The 19,757-nt window shown below is 32.8% G+C and overlaps 1 protein-coding gene across 1 annotated transcript in view; it reads right to left on the reverse strand.

The window, feature by feature from the left end:
- The window catches only part of LOC114334498 (breast carcinoma-amplified sequence 3 homolog), a 106,399-nt gene that overhangs the window by 58,562 nt on the left and 28,080 nt on the right, over positions 1 to 19,757 (reverse strand). The window contains exons 3-7 of the mRNA XM_028284545.2: positions 17,162 to 17,383; positions 14,754 to 15,011; positions 14,508 to 14,696; positions 2,703 to 3,114; positions 2,238 to 2,426 (exon numbers count right to left, since the gene is read on the reverse strand). Of these exons, the coding sequence (XP_028140346.2) occupies positions 2,238 to 2,426; positions 2,703 to 3,114; positions 14,508 to 14,696; positions 14,754 to 15,011; positions 17,162 to 17,383 (1,270 nt within the window). The remainder of the gene's footprint in view (positions 1 to 2,237; positions 2,427 to 2,702; positions 3,115 to 14,507; positions 14,697 to 14,753; positions 15,012 to 17,161; positions 17,384 to 19,757) is intronic.

Below are 19,757 nucleotides of genomic sequence, written 5' to 3' on the forward strand. Positions count from 1 at the left end.
TCTTAAATCGTAGTGCCTTTATTTACAACAATTAAGAAATTATTTTACAGTCATTGACTAAAGAAAGACTTATATTATCTTAAATCAAAATAATTATAAAATATAGTTACATTTAATTATTAAAAATTATTTTTAAAATCGGTGCTTGCGAGCGTCCGAATTTTGCAAATCGCCCGGGCCTCGATTTTTGACCCTTCGTTTCGTTATCGAGCGTATTCGCTTGGTATACTAAACAGATACGAAGCGAATACGTTCGATAACGAAGCGAAGGGTCAAAAATCGAGGCCCCGGCTCGCTTCAAATCCGCGCGCTCGGAAAATTTTTACGTAACTTGTATTAAATTTTGACCGAAAACAATTTAATAATATTACCATTATAATATAGAGTCTATTTACCACTGTATTTGTTTTTCTTGATAAACTTTTATATGAGAAATCTCATTTCTGAAGAAATAATATTACAAAAATGATACATATATAATATGAAATATATATCTATATTTTTAATTTTTTCATTGTTATATAAATATAATAATAATAATGTTACTTCTTATTATACAATATAAAACTTTTTCTTCTTGTAATGACTATCCGTTTTGGATGTTGGCGACCATCATGGCAATCTGTACTTGCACACTAAATCGGTACTGCTGCTCTAAAAAGATTTGTAGTTGTTGTGTTGAACGACGTACGTAAATTTTCTAGCAAGGTAATCCTTTGCCTTCCTGGTTCTCAGTTTCCAAATGTGGTTTGCCAAATTGCCATGATGGTCGCCAACATCCAAAACGGATAGTCACTACAAAAAGAAAAAGTTTTATATTGTATAATAAGAAGTAACATTATTATTATATTTATATAACAATGCAAAAATTAAAAATATAGTTATATGTATCATTTTTGTAATATTATTTCACATATAAAAGTTTATCAAGAAAAACAAATACAGTGGTAAATACACTGCATATTATAATGGTAATATTATTAAATTGTTTTCGGTCAAAATTTAATACCAGTTACGTAAAAATTTTCCGAGCGCGCGGATTTGAAGCGAGCCGGGCGATTTGCAAAATTCGGCCGCTCGCAAAAGCACCGATTTTAAAAATAATTTTTAATAATTAAATGTAATTATAGTTTATAATAATTTTTATTTTAAGATAATATAAGTCTTTCTTTAGTCAATGACTGTAAAATAATTTCTTAATTGTTATAAATAAAGGCACTACGATTTAAGAAAAAATAAACAATTATCTCGGCTTCAGTTGGTTGTAATTTTTTTTATTTTTTTATAAATCTTCGTTTTGTCTTTAGCAACAATAATCTGTAAGTTAGAAACTCATAGGATGTACAGGGCCGCTTCAGCTCTAAATGTTTATAACGAAATTTGCCCCTTATTTTTAAACAAAAAATTAGAGGTTTAAAAATGTTTTACGCATTTATTTACATCAGAATATGAAAATATAACTCTTTAAAAGGAGATTGGATGTTACAACAACTCTCTACGAGTTTTCTTCAAAAAGTTATAGCCTTCGACATTTGACCTCTTGGGATAAACAATTTATAATATCTAAGCAACAAATTCGTTAATCCCGCCTTACAATTTTTTTTATGTTTGGAATTGAAAGATCTTCATTTTAAAGCTTTAAAAAATAAAAAAAAATTATTTGTACAATAAATAACGCAATTGTAAAAAAACGGCCATTTTGGACATTTCGCATGCTGTTTTGCAATAACCAGTAAACGAAATTAAACTTACCATAGCTCAAATTGTAGGTTTTTTAATTTACTACAACTTTCTATTAAAACGTTTTTCTCTAGAATCAATATCCTAAGCTCCAAAATTAAAAATCTTTAAAAATTGCAAATTTAACAAATGAAACTCGCAATTAAAAAAAAGCTCACAATGTTTTTGGTCACATTTTAGTAGAAGTTATTCCTGGCATCGTCCTTTACAACACCTGATAGGTTTCAAAAATTCCTGAATTATATCACGTTTTTTCACCCACAGCCTGGGGTATACATATTTATCTATAGTGTAAAGTAAAATTTTTCCATGGAAACTTAAGTATGGAAAACTTTCCCCTACTATGGAAACTTTCTTTAAATCCTCCATATTTGCTCCCACTACAAATTGATTTTTGGAAACAACACAACAAGCCTTACTGTGTCCAATCTCTCAGTTTTGTCTCCAAATTTGTCAAATTTGTAATAATTCTCTTAAAGATAAAACCTGTTACAAACCTGTCGTCTGTCTTGGTGGGGTATTCCCACTGTTTTGCAGCACTATGGGTTGCCTAATTTGAGCTAGGGGATTAACTACAGTCGGATGTGGATATGGCGGAAATCTTGGATTGTGATAAGGATAATGAGACACACTAGGCATTTCTATCACCGAGATTGGACTGTTTGATCTCCCATCAACTGACAAACCTAAAAAATAAATACGCGTTAACATATTGTTCAAAAACTATTGTAAATAGTGATACTGTGAAATAAAGGGAATGAATAGGGAAAAGAAGAAAGGTCCCAGATACAAAATTCATTATTAAAATAAAATTAAAATAACAAATAATGATTTAGATCTGAAACCTTTCTTGGAACCACTTTCTGGTAACATCCTTTATCTCTGACTTTTACAATTTATAAGCCAATTTATAAGGAATGAATAAGAGTCAATTGTAATATCCATTACAAGAAATAACTTACCTGCAGATCTATGAAATCGAGACATCTTGTTAACAACATGTGAGGTAGCGTGTGTTCTCATTCCAACATTCCCACCATACGGTGTAACCGGAAAGACGTGTGTAGTACCTCTTAGAGTGCTGACACAAGCCCACCTTGAATCCTTCGAAAAGCACATATCTTGGACAACCGCAGATGTATCTCCTCGATGCAAAATGTACAAATGATGAACAGACGTCAACTGAGGTCGTCCTGGATGTGGATGAATTCTGAATAGATGAAAATCGTGGCCACGTTTGTCGGCTGTCAAAAGTAACATGCCGCTAGGATCGAACTGTAAAGCTACTACGGGTTTTGTATGTGCGATAAAGTGTGCTATCACCGGGTCCCCTGATGGAGTTGAGTTTTCTTGGAGGTTATTATAACTAGGACACTGAAAAGTATTATATATTAATACGAGGTTTGTCTTTTTAGTTCTACGTATAGCCGTTTAGAAGGCGCCATCAATAAATAATCCTTCCGACACAAATGTAACCTCAATCTATTGTTGACATAAATCCAGAGTTTCATTGGATTAGTTCAGAGAAATAAGGAAAAAAATATCCTGTTGGTGACATAACCCCCTCCAGGCCGAAACCAAATTTTTTGAGTAGTAGGGACATCTATAATAATAACCTTTATGTTTCCTGCAGCTGACTTTGATGATATACATAGTTATAAACAAATGAAGATCAAAAAACGGTAAATTTTCGCTTTTTTCGTCTATTACCAAAAAGTTAAGCATTTTAAACAAATTTGAGAATAAGAAACTCATATATCGTATAAAAAATTCAATATGGCGTTCGCTGAATATGTCTATCCTTTTTGGTTGCTTAGAAAATTGCAAAATAAATCATAAATTTTGAGTTTTTATAAATTTTCGTAACTTATGTAAAAATTAACTTGGAACCTTCTTATTAAACGGAATGTTGAGACTTCTGGTGCTTAAATCATACCCTAAAATTTCAAAGCAATTGGTAAAATAGTTTAAAAGTTATTTAATTTGTTTATCCCAAATTCATTTTTTTACAACACTATAAGTCAGAAAAAAAAAAGTTACAGTAATACGCTGGATAGTTTATGAAAGAAAAAGATTAACACTATTAATTTAATTTAAAAAAATGACAAAAAATAATTCTAAATATTGTAAAATTATTTTGCAAGAACATGTGAATTAAAAAAGGGGGGCTAACTTCGTCCCTAATTGTCCTAGGCGACAAATTGTTTTTCATTCTAAATGTGTATAAAAATTCAGTCTTTCTAAATATGAAAATAGCTATTTGTATAACAAGGGAGGAAAGTGCTACTTTTCCTCCCGAGAATGAAGTTTACTGTCCGACGCGTAGCAGAGGGCAGTAATCATTCAAGGGAGGAAAAGGCACTTTACTCCCATGTTATACATATGGTTTTTCCACCTTCCTCAAATTAATAACAAGTCATTTTTTAATTTTACTTAATTTATTTATGTAACTAACCAACAAAATTTATTAAAACTAAAACTAACAAGTACGTACAATATAACTGTCAACTGTCAAATATAAGTCAAATTATTAATGTAAACATTGTTAAATCAAAATAACAATTTACTGTTTTTTACCATTCTGCAAAATACAGAGTGTTTTATAAATAAACGTTAAAATGTACGATACTTCGTAATAGAAAATAGATATTGTACAGGGCGTCAATAAGTTATATTTCATGAATTAAATACTATAACGTCACTTTTACTTTTCCTCCCTACCTCTTTTAAGAAAAATTATTTTTCCACCTACCTCTACCGAAAGTATACTTTTCCGGACCTGATTGTAGGGACCAAAGTTGTACTTTTCCTCCCTAGGGAGGAAAATATTTTCCTCCCTAGGGAGGAAAAGTAAAAGTGACGTCATTCATGAAATATAACTTATTGACGCCCTGTACAATATCTATTTTCTATTACGTAAGTATCTATACATTTTAACGTTTATTTATAAAACACCCAGTATTTTGCAGAATGGTAAAAAACAGTAAATTGTTATTTTGATTTAACAATGTTTACATTAATAATTTGACTTATATTTGACAGTTGACAGTTATATTGTACCTACTTGTTAGTTTTAATTTTAATAAATTTTGTTGGTTAGTTACATAAATAAATTAAGTAAAAATGAAAAACGACTTGTTATTAATTTGAGAAAGGTGGAAAAACCATATGTATAACATGGGAGTAAAGTGCCTTTTCCTCCCTTGAATGATTAATGCCCTCCTCTACGCGTCGGGCAGTAAACTTCATTCTCGGGAGGAAAAGTAGCATTTTCCTCCCTTGTTATACAAATAGCTATTTCCAGCTACCTCTACCGAAAGTATACTTTTCCGGACCTGATTGTAGGAAGCAAAGTTGTACTTTTAGTCCCTAGGGAGGAAAATATTTTTCGTCCCTAGGGAGGAAAAGTAAAAGTGACGTCATGGTATTTCATTTATGAAATATAACTTATTGACGCCCTGTACAATATCTATTTTAGATTTGATATTATACGTAAGTATCGTTTTAACGTTTATTTATAAAACACCCTGTATTTTGCAGAATGGTAAAAAACAGTATATTGTTATTTTGATTTAACAATGTTTACATTAATAATTTGACTTATATTTGACAGTTGACAGTTATATTGTACCTACTTGTTAGTTTTAGGTCTAATAAATTTTGTTGGTTAGTTACATAAATAAATTAAGTAAAACTGAAAATATGACTTGTTATTTGAGGAAGGTGGAAAAACCATATGTATAACATGGGAGTAAAGTGCCTTTTCCTCCCTTGAATGATTACTGCCCTCCGCTACGCGTCGGGCAGTAAACTTCATTCTCGGGAGGAAAAGTAGCACTTTCCTCCCTTGATATACAAATAGCTATTTCTGCGGGTAACGGTTAAAAAGTTATTCTAATTGTTTATAAGTAAGCACAAAATCAACATGTTTTTGCAAAATAATTTTACACTGTTTAAAATTACTTTTTGTCATTTTTTTTTTAATTACGTTAATAGTATAAATGTTCTTCTTTCATAAACTGTCCGAAGTATTATTGTAACCTCATAATTTTCTGACTTATAGTGTTGCAAAAAAAAATGAATTTGGGATTAACAAATTGAATAACTTTTAAACTAATTTACCAATTGCTTTAACATTTTGGGTATGATTTAAGCACCAGAAGTCTCAGCATTTCGTGTAATAAGAAGGTTCTAAGTTCATGTTTACATAAGTTATGAATATTTATATAAACTCAAAATTTATGATTTATTTTGCAATTTTCTAAGCAACCAATAAGGATAGACATATTCAGCGAACGCCATATTGAAGTTTTTTTACATGATTTATGAGTTTCTTACTCTCAAATTTGTTTAAAATGCTTACTGTTTCTTACTCTCAAATTTGTTTAAAATACTTTTTGGTAATAGACCGAAAATTTACCGTTTTTTGATCTTCATTTGTTTATAACTATGTACATGTACATATATCATCAAAATCGGCTGCAGGAAACATATATAGGTTATTATTATAGATGTCCATACTACTCAAAAAATTTGGTTTCGGCCTGGAGGGGGATGTGTCACGAGAAAAATCTTATTTCTCTGGACTTGATACAAGTCGTGTAGATACAGTGGATTTTTGAAATTAGTAAGTCGGTAGAATGGATCTTAGCCGAGAACATTTTTGGTCTCTGAACAATATCTCGCTGAAATGGTTTCTGTGTTTGGGAATTAAGCATCACACCAGTCAACTATTTCCCGCTAGTATTGCGAATTTCAACGTGGTCGCTCCAGTCTCAGCGACGAATCCATGCCAGGTGCACCCACAACAGCAGTCACACAGCAAAAGATTGATGCGGTTCGTCAGCTAATAGGGAACTTGCATATATTTTTAAATAATAAAATAATATTAAAAAATATAAGGTAACATGATCTTAAAACGCATGCATGCAAATAAAACAAATATTTTTACTCATGCGCTTATTACGCGGCTTTGAAAATGCTATAAAATTCAAATTTCTTCAGGGACGCTTAAACGGGTCTGATGTCACGACCCACGGTCTACCTGCCATCGACAACAGAACCGCTAGGATATTTCGAAAATATGATTTACAAATTCATTTACATCCTCTTAAAACTCTTATGTAAAAGTCTATTGTATAAAATAAAAGTTCAAAAGAAAAAAAAAGGTTGTTTTGGGGATTGTATTAATTCCATTTTCATCGTATTTAATTGGAAATTTAAAGGTATTATATAATTTGTGTTCTTGTATGTTCATAATCAGTTTATTTAGTTTCAAACTGAAATTGATCAGGTGTTAAGACAAAGAAGTTAGTATTATTAATAAGCATGTTTAAATTGTTTATAACAATAAGTTTTAGTTACTCTTACTTTTATTACTAAAAGTTTTGTTTACTTTTATGTTTTCTTCTTTCTTCTTTGTTATGAATCTAAAATATTTAAAAATGATACGTTTTAGTTTTGTTTATTACAAAATATTACGACCAGAAATATTATATTCGGAACATTTAATTAGGTATACCTAAGGGGCGAACGTTTTGGATTCAAAAAAAAGTTGTGTTGTTAGAAAACCGAGACCGAGAGATAAAATTTAATATATCAACCAAATAACCAATGTTACAATGTACAATGCAAAAGTACAGTTGCAAATGTTTCTATACCCGTGTTGAGCTGCCCCCCCCCCCCCACTTGCAAAAATTAAAAAACAAATAGCCCTGATTTATGAGCTATTTATGAGCTCTCATATTCCGCAAACTAAAAATTTTGAGCTCGTTCCACTGAGCAGGAATTTAATACCCTAGTGGGGGGGGGCTGAGTCAGCCCCCCCCCCACTACTTAAAAATAGGAATATTGAATCGGTTTTTGCGGCAGAATTACGAGCTATTTATGAGCTCTTGAAATTATATAGTTTCGATTTTTGAGCTCATCCCCTTCACCCCCAAACAACCCTTTAATTGATTTAACTTAAGAGAAAGATGCTGAGAAAACTTAAAATATATCGTATTGCGGATATAATTCCTATAGCTTATATACTCTAAGAATAAACTATTAAATCAAGGGCATTTCGATTATTGAGCTACAACCCCTTCGCAAGAAAACCACCCTATCTTCCCGGCTTAAGAGAAAGTTGTACTTAAAATGCGTTAAACTAATTATTTGGCGACTACATATCATTTAATAATTTATAAGCTTCCAAATTACGCGCATTTAGATCAGTAAATTGCAATTTATTTTGTATAGTGCAGTCACTGAAGGTAAAAATCAACGATTACCTTCAATTTCGGTGAACCTTCATCGATTTTCACGAAAATTGGTCAGTGGTTAGAGGATACGTCAAGAAACAAAGGTGACATGGTACCACCTTGCGCCTTTACCCTGAGGGTGGATACCGCCCCTTCTCGGGGGTGAAAATTATTTTATAAAAAATAACTGCACAAATCAATAAAAGAACAAATTAAAAGCAAAATTTATTATACAAAGTTAATAAAATAAGTCAATACTTTTTAAGTTATTAAAGATCAAAGATTTTAATTATTTGTGAAAAAAATGCATGTTTTGAAGAGGTTTTTTGTAAATCACTGAAAAACTGTAAGTTTTTACAAAAAAGTTAATAGTAGTTTAATTCGTATAGCTTATATTCTAAGAATAAACTCTAAAATCACGCGCCTTTCGATTATTGAACTACAACCCATTCGCAAGAAAACCATCCCTTATTCCCGGCTTAAGAGAGGGTTGTACTTAAAATAATTTAAATTAATTATTTGTCGACTATATATTGTTTAATAATTTATGAGCTCGCAAAATATACGCATCTCAATTATTGAATTGCCATTTTCTTTCTATAGTGCAGTCACTGAAGGTAAAAATCAACTATGACCTTCGATTTCGGTAAATCTCCATTCATTTTCACGAAAATTGGTGAGCGGATTTTGATACTATCAACTTTTTCTGGATCTTATTTTTGATGGGTATTTCTAATTACTTTGACAAGTATTTAGTACCTAAGTGTTATAAAATGCATCTTTTTCCCGTTATTTAAGCTTGAACCCTTAGATTTGAACAGTCGCGGAAAAAAATATACATTTAATTACCAATAACTTACTTTAAATTAACATTAAAGGTTTTTCAAGTAAGCAATTTATTATATTTTTTATTAGCTTCAATTTTAGTGATGAAAACTTTTTTGTAAAAACTTACAGTTTTTGAGTCATTTATGAAAAATCGCTCTAAAGCATGCATTTTCTTTCCAAAAATTAAAATATTTGATCTTTAATAACTCAAAAAGTATTGATTTATTTTAATCACATTATATAACAAATTTTGCTTACAATTTGTCCCTCTCTCGATTTGTGGGGTTATTTTTAATAAAGTAATTTTCACTCCCGAGAAGGGGTGACATATACCCCAGGCTAAAACCCCAAGTTGTTATTGTCAATTCGTGAAAATAAATGGAGATTTACCGAAATCGAAGGTAATAGTTTATTTTTACCTTCAGTGACTGCACTATAGAAAGAAAATGGCAATTCAATAATTGAGATGCGTATATTTTGCAAGCTAATAAATTATTAAACGATGTGTAGTCGCCAAATAATCAATTTAAATTATTTTAAGAACAACTCTCTCTTAAGCCGGGAAAATGGGGTCGTTTTCTTGCGAAGGGGTTGTAGCTATGTAATCGAAAGGTGCGTGATTTAAGAGTTTATTCTTAGAATATAAGCTATGCGAATTAAACTACTATTAACTTTTTTGTGAAAACTTACAGTTTTTCAGTGATTTACAAAAAACCTCTTCAAACATGCATTTTTTTCACAAATAATTAAAATTTTTGATCTTTAATAACTTAAAAAGTATTGACTTATTTTATTCACTTTATATAATAAATTTTGCTTTTAATTTGTTCATTTATTGATTTGTGCAGTTATTTTTTATAAAATAATTTTCACCCCCGAGAAGGGGCGGTATCCACCCTCAGGGTAAAGGCGCAAGGTGGTACCATGTCACCTTTGTTTCTTGACGTATCCTCTAACCACTGACCAATTTTCGTGAAAATCGATGAAGGTACACCGAACTTGAAGGTAATCGTTGATTTTTACCTTCAGTGACTGCACTATACAAAATAAATTGCAATTTACTTATCTAAATGCGCGTAATTTGGAAGCTTATAAATTATTAAATGATATGTAGTCGCCAAATAATTAGTTTAACGCATTTTAAATACAACTTTCTCTTAAGCCGGGAAGATAGGGTGGTTTTCTTGCGAAGGGGTTGCAGCTCAATAATCGAAATGCCCTTGATTTAATAGTTTATTCTTAGAGTATATAAGCTATAGGAATTATATCCGCAATACGATATATTTTAAGTTTTCTCAGCATCTTTCTCTTAAGTTAAATCAATTAAAGGGTTGTTTGGGGGTGAAGGGGATGAGCTCAAAAATCGAAACTATATAATTTCAAGAGCTCATAAATAGCTCGTAATTCTGCCGCAAAAACCGATTCAATATTCCTATTTTTAAGTAGTGGGGGGGGGCTGACTCAGCCCCCCCCCCCCACTAGGGTATTAAATTCCTGCTCAGTGGAACGAGCTCAAAATTTTTAGTTTGCGGAATATGAGAGCTCATAAATAGCTCATAAATCAAGGCTATTTGTTTTTTAATTTTTGCAAGTGGGGGGGGGGGGCAGCTCAACACGGGCTGTTTCTATTTTAAAAATAAGTGTTTTTTTGCGTAGCACCTACAGACTTTGAAAATAATTAAAAATTTACTTATATTTGGATAGAATCGGACGCAGGTCTTATTGAAAGTTTGATTAGTATAGCACAAGACTTTTCGAGTGTAAATATTTCCCCCATCTATTTGGCTCTGCTAATTATTAAAAATATATGGAATAAAACTTTTATACAATGAAGTTTTATCCATAAAATATTTTTTGTTTCTTTATGTGAGAATGAAATTCAAATTTTAAACTAAATATATATTTATATATTTTAATAAAATATCCGTTCTTTTTATAAGTAATTTTTTAGTACTATCTATGTACTATGTACATACTTACATAACTTAATAATATAATTTGGCATTTGAGATAGTTTGTAAAATAAAAATGTATTTCCGTAAACTAAAAACAATATTATAAATGAATGAAGATCTTTAAAATGTCAAAAAATTGTCTTCACAGTGCACGTCTGCCACTAGCCAAACGAGCAGAGTGTAAACATCATGGTTGGTGACGTCAGACCCAAGCGCACGCTTTTGAAGTTGTTTGAAAAGGTAAATTTGGGCGCGCAACTATTATCAGATATTGTACGTAAACTATTAATTATTAAGACGTAATATTTTAAATATAATATTTTTAAACATAAATTAACAATTGTATGCAAAAATATTTTTATGTGCAAGTTCCCTATTAAGGATGATCGCCGTGTAACATACCGGGAGATAGAGGAATCTTTGGGCATTTCAAAGACCTCAATCTAAAAGATCCTACATGAAGAACTGGGTGTTACGAAGTTGGTTTCTCGTCGGATCCCTCATTTGCTCACAGAAGAGCAAAAATCAATTCGCGTCAATAATTGGTGTCGAAAAACATTGGAACAGTTCAACAAAGGAAGCTCGAAAAACGTTTCTAGTATTTTTAGTGGCGATGAATCTGGAATTTATTCCTACGAACCAGAAAATAAACGCCAATCCGCTGTGTGGGTGTTTCACGATGAGGAAAAACCAACAAAAGTAATCCGTTTTTGAAGTGTGTCAAAGAAAATGGTCGCAACTTTTGTGTCAAAATCTGCTCATGTGACAACAATTGCTTTAGAAGGTCGACGAATGGTTACTTCTTATTGGTATATGACCGTTTACAAGAAGTTATCGCGACACTCCGACAGATCAACACAACACACGGAGAATTATCCTATATCAGGACAACGCAAGTGTTTACACTGCCCAAAAGACAACAGAGTTTTTGGAGCTTAAAAACATCGAATTGTTAAACCATCCACCGTATAACCCCGAACTAAATCCCAAGGTCTAGATTTATTTTGATTTCTTTGCATACCTTGATAGTTTTGTGTCACTGCAGGTTGATGGTTTCTTCTATAATTTTGGTCGTCATAATTTGAGTGAGCTCTGGTATTTTCATGTTGTGTATTTGTACAGTACTTCTTAATGTGTCCGGGGAATCCACATTTGTAACAAGTTACATTCATAGTATTAAACGCTGCCTGATTTTCAACTGGTTCATAACTCTTTCTTCCTAACTGTCTTTATTCTTCTTCGCGCTGTAATTTCTTCTTCACATTTTCATATGTTAGGTGGGCATCTTCTATATTTCCAATAACTGTGAGCACTGTTTCATAAGATTTCGGGAGTGCCATTAGTAGATTACATATTAAGTCTTTTTCTTCGATCTCCACTCCGGATGATTTTAGTTGTCTTAAAATATCTTCAAATTGGGTTAAAAATTGTTGCAGAGATTCGCCTTCTTTTAATTTCATGGTAAGTAATTTCCTTTTTAGATATAATTGCCCGTGCAGCCCTTTCTTTTCAAACTTTTGTTTTAAGACATTCCACATATTATATGCCGTCTTCTGTTCTCGTAATACTTCTAAATGGACATCAGAAACACACTGAACTATTATAGACTTTGCTTTGTTATCACTGCTTTTATGTGCTTTCTTCTGAGGTTCTGTCAGGGTGTTATCTTCTGCATCTATACATTTTTCAATATAATCAGTCACTCCAGCTTCTGCTAATATCATCTCCATTCGGAACTTCCAATTAAGATAATTATCGTTTGATAATAGTTCAATATTCAATATGAGATAACCTCAAAACTTTTTTATTCCTTCTATTATTTTTGTCATCAGCGTCTTGGGCACATAACCTTTTGATATCTATAGTATTTTCCGTTGAGATTATCTGGAGCAAATAATATTTTCTTCCTATTTTTCGTAGGAAGCTCGTAGGAAGAGGGGATAATTAAAAATTCGCGAGCGCCAGTAGTGACAATTTTGTAAACCTTTACTGTAAATTTGCTTTTTGACGTTCTGCATTAAGAGTTGCATATTATAGCTTTTAAATGTCTCACGAAAGTTGTTGTATTAACGAGTGTCAACTTTCCTGTCGCTAAGCATAAGGTGATTCAACGACAAAAATGGATTGATGCAATTAGAAAAAAGTAAGTAAACACAATTTTAATTTTAAAACGGTAGAAAAATTTGAGCTAAAGGATCAGTTAGCACACTCTCGAATTTTGACGGTTTCAATTTTACAATCCAATCCTGAAACAAAATTTGAATGCGTGAAGATAACGACCAATTACAGCAAACGTAGGATGCCGTTAACTGTCATTCATAAGTTAATATTTAAGAAGTATTATACTACAATTATATTAAATTATTATACTTTTTTGCAGAATAAATTTTTTCTAATATTAGTTGTCAACGTAAACGTCAAAACGATAAGCAAAATCTTAGAAATAATCATAATGAATAATAAATTCTGTACTTACTGCTATTAATTATCGATTACAATCCAATTACTTCTTTACGTTGTAAATATTACACGATAAGAATTACATAATAAGTTTGAAACAAATATTATTTGCTTTTCTACTGTCCTCTTTAAAATTCCGGCCGAAATAGGAACACTAGTCAACCGTTAGATGGCGATAGCAGCCATACCAGCGAAACTCACAGAGTATAGGCAACACTTTTTTCTTTCCAGAAAATTTCCGGTGAAAGTTATACTAATAATCCTGTAGGTAGGTGGCGATACCAGCGAAGCTCGGAGCGGATACAATACAAATCTTCCGTCTAATATTGACATGACAATTGACATTAACCAAAAATAGCCTTCTTCTTCTTCTTCTTTAGTTTATTGGCCTCCACCTACTTGGGTATTTGGCCAGCTCATCGTCGCGGAATAAGGGAAAAATCCCTTATTCACTTACAATTTGGAGTTAGTACATTGTACAATTTGATTCTTCTTCTTCTTCTTCTTCTTGAGTTAACTGGAAATTTTGGTTGGTGTGGGAAAAACATGACAAGATAAAAAAAATTTCACGCTAGGGGTAACTGTCTATCAATAAACAATCTTCTTTTTCTTCTTTGATTTAGTAGAATTTTTGAGTTGGCATGGGACAAATACAACAACTAAACTTTTTTTCAACGACATTAAACTTTTTTCTCTCAGGGGCAACTGTCGACTACTACACGATCTTATTCTTCTACTTCTTTTTTAGTTTACTGGCAATTTTGAGTTGGCATGGGACAAATACAACAAAGACAGACTTTTTGCTTTTAGGGGCAACTGCCCCTATTAAATTAAATATAAAATTAAATTAAATTAAATTAAATATAAATACTAAATTAACTACAAAAATAGCCTGTATGACACAGAATGGAACTAGGAGGTTTTTAGCGATTCACTCAACACCAACGACTTCTTCACGTTCCCAAAGATCAAGAACTCAATGCGTGGGCAGCGATTCCAGTTGCCCGAAGAAGCCATCGATGCCTTTAAAACAGCGATTTTGCAGGTTTCAATTGAAGAATGGAATAACTGTTTTACCAATTGGTTTGAACGTATGCAAAAGTGTATCGATCCTGGTGGGACATATTTTGAAAATCAATAAAATACTTAAAGTTTATATATTTTTTGTCTTTATGGATATATGCTAAACTAAAAAGACAACACTGGTAGATACAGTTTCTATCGCAAACAGAAATTTTAACCAATAGTATCAATATTATATTGCCACTTTTGAAAGACTTACCCCAATGTCCAAAATGGTAACTATTCCTTTATGAGAAACATCCGACTGACCACCAGCTTGGGGACTATTTGGAGACGTTCCTGGCTTAAATGTATTATTTCCCGTCAAACTACTGGCGACAGATTCTCCTAAACCTCTTAGTCCTCTGCCCAAAGACTTCGCAGCATGGATTACAGTTGCGGTATAACTCTAAAATGGGTTTTAACAAGTAATTTTCGGATTCCGATATGAGTTGGCTAAACTTACTTGTACACCTTCTCCATCCATCCCTCCATTGCTCCTTTTCGACATATTTATCTTTTTCTCAGCATAGGCTAACCACCTCGCTCCAAGAGTTACTGGATTGGGGTTCAAGCCAGGACTCAAGAAACAAGTTGTAACAGTCATGTGATCTTCCAGTGTGAGAGCATCGAATATAGCAATTTTCTCTTGAAAACTTACCACAACAAACTGTTTGTTGGCTAGCACATCAATGACAGAATTTTTGAACTTAATTACTTTAACCTAAAAAAAGGGAGAAAGACAATTACTCTCCAACTAAACAGAAAGATTAGAGGATATTTTTGGGGAAAATTAACTACTAGAAAACTTGCTTAAATAAAAAAAACCTAGTTTAAAATGGGGGGGGGGGGGGGGTGAAAAAATTGAAATTTTCGATTTTGTTTATTATTATAAATGAAAGTACATAATGTACACCCACCGACTATCGCCGGCGATATCGAATGTCCATTCCAAGTAGCATGTAAAAACATCAGTGATTTTGAATAATATCAATGTCAATTTATTTGATGGCCTAATCTTTTATTGTCTGTTTATTTCACCTCTCTCCTACGAAGTGCGAGGATTGTTCAAATACGTTTGAAACATTGGGTGGAATGCATAAAACGTAGTACCTGCTAATGCTTCAAGTATGTACTACATTTTTGAAGATTTTACTACACTTACAAAGCATTGAATGCTTTATATGCTTTATAGTAAAACACTTACAAAGTATTTGTAAGTGTAGTAAAATCTTGAAAAATATAGTACATACTTGAAGCATTAGCAGGTACTACGTTTTATGCATTCCACCCATTGTCGCGTTTTATTTATAATTTAACTTGACTAAAGGTAAATGTGATATTGGTCTGTACTTATAAATCGCGTCGAAATGAAATGTTTCAACTAACATTATAAATGCTACAAATTACTCCGCGATTAAAAAACATATTACGGTGTGCATCATTTTACGAATTGACAGTAAGAAATTGACAAAAAGAAATTGAAAGTAAAAGTTGTCAAAACTTAAAACGTGTTTTTCTCAAAACTGCTTTTTTCAAAGCAAGTGGACATGGTAGCTCAAAAACTACTTGGCCTGGCCTGGAATTTTGCATAGACTTTATTTAGACATTTCGTGAGGTAACACTGTCGAGATATTTTTTGTTTCATGCTTATTGTTTGGTTAACAATAATAAATATGTTTATATTTATAAAAAATATTTTCACCAAGCAAGCTCTGGAGGAAAAAGGTTTAAAACTTAGTAGGACAAAAACAGAGTATTTGGAATGTTCATTTAAAGATGGAGTTACTACAAATAAAATGGTATCTTTGGATGGTGAACTGATTGTAAAAAGCAATAGTTTTAAGTACCTGGGATCGGTATTACAGAGTAATGGAGAAATAGATGGAGATGCATGCAGTAGAATTAGGGCTGGATGGATGAAGTGGAAAGAAGCGAGTGGTGTGTTGTGTGACAGAAAAATTCCAATGAAGCTGAAGGGAAAATTCTATAAAACAGCCATAAGACCGGCTATGATGTACGGAACTGAATGTTGGGCAGTGAAGAAGAAAGAGGAACAACGAATGCATGTGGCGGAAATGAGACTGCTTAGATGGATGAGTGGAGTGACAAAGAAGGATAAAATTAGAAATGAGTATATTAGGGGAAGTCTAGGTGTGGCACCAATTGATGCCAAAATGAGAAAGCATAGGTTAAGATGGTTTGGTCATGTTCAACGTCGAGACGTTAATCACCCAATACAAAGAATAGCTGAAGTGCAGATTCCTGGAAGGAGTAGGAGAGGAAGACCAAAGAAGACCTGGGGGGAGACGATAAGGCAGGACATGTTGGTAAAGGGGATTGACATTGATATGACCCAAGATAGAATTGTGTGGAGAAATGCAATTAGGGAAGCCGACTCCGCATAGGGATAAGGCAAAGAGAATGATGAAAAAATATTTTCATCCTTTTTAAAAAAAAAATCGTTATTTTGACTGAGTGAGACCAAAAACTCAAAAAATCGTTAAAACTAAAAAACTCAACAGCTTTACCTCGAGAAACTCATAAGTTAATAAAATCTTTTTAATTTTTTTTACATTATCCAATGATGAGTTCTGATGTCCACCACAAAATCCATTTTTTGGAGGTGTCTGTATATAATTATTTAATTTAAAAATAAAATAATTCTACCATAGTTTAAAAAAAATCACACAAATGTGCTTGAAATGTTAATTTCAAAGGATGCCCCCTCCTCCTTAAAAATAATAAAGTAATAAATGGTGATTCAGACAACTAGTTTACCAGTTTTACACTATTATAGTAACATATTAATTTTCAAAACAATGTAATAAATATTGATGATTCAGCAATTTAGAAATAATAGCCATGTCATACCTGTTCTCCTGTTTTTAATGAAACAAAATTTAAAGAGCTAAATTTAGGTCCAGACGATGAATTATCACAGATCGCAAGCAAGGGTCTCTTCGAGGAATACAAGTCCTTTTTGGTTGTATTACCAACTATATTCGGCACAGGTAAAAATTTAAGTAGATTAACATAACCATGCCTCCACGATAAAATTTCAGTGGCTTCACCATTAGCTGGAATGGCCCAGACCTACAAAAACAAATTTAATTAATATATAGACACAAAAAAATCATAAAGACCAACAGATATCCGTCCTCAATGTACACCTGCGGTCCCTGAAAAGTTTACACCTTCATTTTTACTTTGTAATACTGTAAATTCCTAGTGTCGCAGGCCGTACGGATTTGCTAAATGTTAAAAATTTCTCGTGTATTGAAAAATAAAATAAAACAGGTATTAATGCATCCAAAATGCCTAGAATGCATTTGAATCACGCGCAAAAACAAAAACAATTGCTAAACTCGAAGAAGGTTGGTCACTAAAGCAAGATGCTGCAGATTTGACCGTGAGCCATATGTACATACATATGATTCAATAAAATTGTGTTTTGACTAGGAAAGTTTTGGAGTAGTTCTGATTTCTTTCATTATGTATGGATTTTGGGCTGCTGAATCCGAATATGAGGTTTACGGAAAAAATTTCTTGCCGGAACATTGAAAAACTTGCGAAAAAAGCGAAAAATTTCAGATTTTTTCCACTTTTTTGCTCAAATCTCGAAAACTATCAACTTTTAGTAAATGGGCTGTTAACAGAAATTAAAGTACTTAAAATTATCTACAAATATCACTATTTACTTTTTTTTTTTCAGACGAACCGTTCGGTCTAAAGTACAAGTTGAAAATTGCCAATATTTAACGGTCTCGGCAAAACCCACTTTTTACATTCCAAAGCTTTATTTTTTATTAGAATGCTGTCATTTGATAAATTTCTCCTAGTTTTCTGTACAAATAATAAATGGTAGTTCATAGGTATAGTATGTCTCTTGTGACAGCTTCCATGACTCCATTCCGTCGTAAGAGGCCGGGAATGTCTCTGCTTTTTCCTTAGAGCCACAGAAGATCAGGCACAGATGGAGTCACTGTTTCAGTTGGTGTGAACATTTCCCTCGGATCTGTTATCTTGATTTCTGATAAACCTTCAGGTTTTGTCCTTTCAAAATGAATTAGTTGAACAGCTCCCTGACTTCCATAAACCTCAGGCGCGGGTTTCTTTTTTTATCCGAGGAATGGATTGCTTAGGAGCTACTGCATGTTTTGGTGCAATACAAGAAATGCCACATATGACGTGAAAAGTGTGGTATTCGTCGATTGTATGTACGTTAAAATCAGCGTTATCGTACACCTGCTGTGTAAAGCACGGCAGACGCCAGGTCAATTTTCTGCGGATCGCCTGCGAATGCTGACACTTCCAGGCGAACAGCTTCTGTATAGGATGAACAAAACCCCAAAGAGGAAACTACATCAACCTATTTTCTGGAGCCGTACTTTTTGTAGAGAAAAACGGCCAACCCTGCAAGGAATGGTGAGACCACCTATCTGGGCCTTACTGCCGCTACAAAACATTGAGCAAGCGCGTTGCTTATCTGGAAGTGTCAGAAATCGCAGGCGATCCGCAGAAAATTGGCCAGCCGTGCTTTACACAACAGGTGTACGAAAACGCTGATTTTAACCCTTTCTATGCCAGGTCTTAATTTGCATGTTGGTCCCTCAATCCCAAACAATTATTTAACATAATTTATTTCAAACGACCCGTGACGTCACATAGTTGAACTTTATGGTTATATTTATATTTATGGTTATATTTAGGTATATGCTTCTTCTTATTCATTAGTTTATTGGCTTCCACCTACTTGGGTATTTGGCCAGCTCATCGTCGCGGAATAAGGGAAAATATTTATATTCCAATGACATTTATCGTATGTCATTGTAATAATACATATATATTCTTAAAAGGGGGTAGTTCCCTGGATTGGCTGTATACCTTATAGTTAAACAAACTGGAACATGAAGTAAAAACCACTTCTATGTAAAAGGTATATTTACTAAAAATTTTTAGAATCCCAATGGATTCAATAAAATGAGTTCATCAGAACGTTTTCAAACCTATCGGTCCATCATCAGTGATTTGAATACTTGCAAAATAGCCCCAGAACCAAACAATGGTTGTGATTATAAATAAATCTACATTATGTTGAAATAAATTTAAAATGGCTAAACGCCGATGTTAAAGGATTAAACCTCTGGGAACATGGTGAAACTCTACCCGAGGACCCAATCAACCATCTTCGGTCAACGATGACTACTAAGTTTACTTAGTAGTCACTTAGTAGTCATCGTTGACCGAAGATGGTTGATTGGGTCCTCGGGTAGAGTTTCACCATGTTCCCAGAGGTTTAATCCTTTAACATCGGCGTTTAGCCATTTTAAATTTATTTCAACATAATGTAGATTTATTTATAATCACAACCATTGTTTGGTTCTGGGGCTATTTTGCAAGTATTCAAATCACTGATGATGGACCGATAGGTTTGAAAACGTTCTGATGAACTCATTTTATTGAATCC

This window comes from Diabrotica virgifera, chromosome 5 (assembly GCF_917563875.1).
Source record: "Diabrotica virgifera virgifera chromosome 5, PGI_DIABVI_V3a".
Taxonomy (NCBI): Eukaryota; Metazoa; Arthropoda; class Insecta; order Coleoptera; family Chrysomelidae; genus Diabrotica; species Diabrotica virgifera.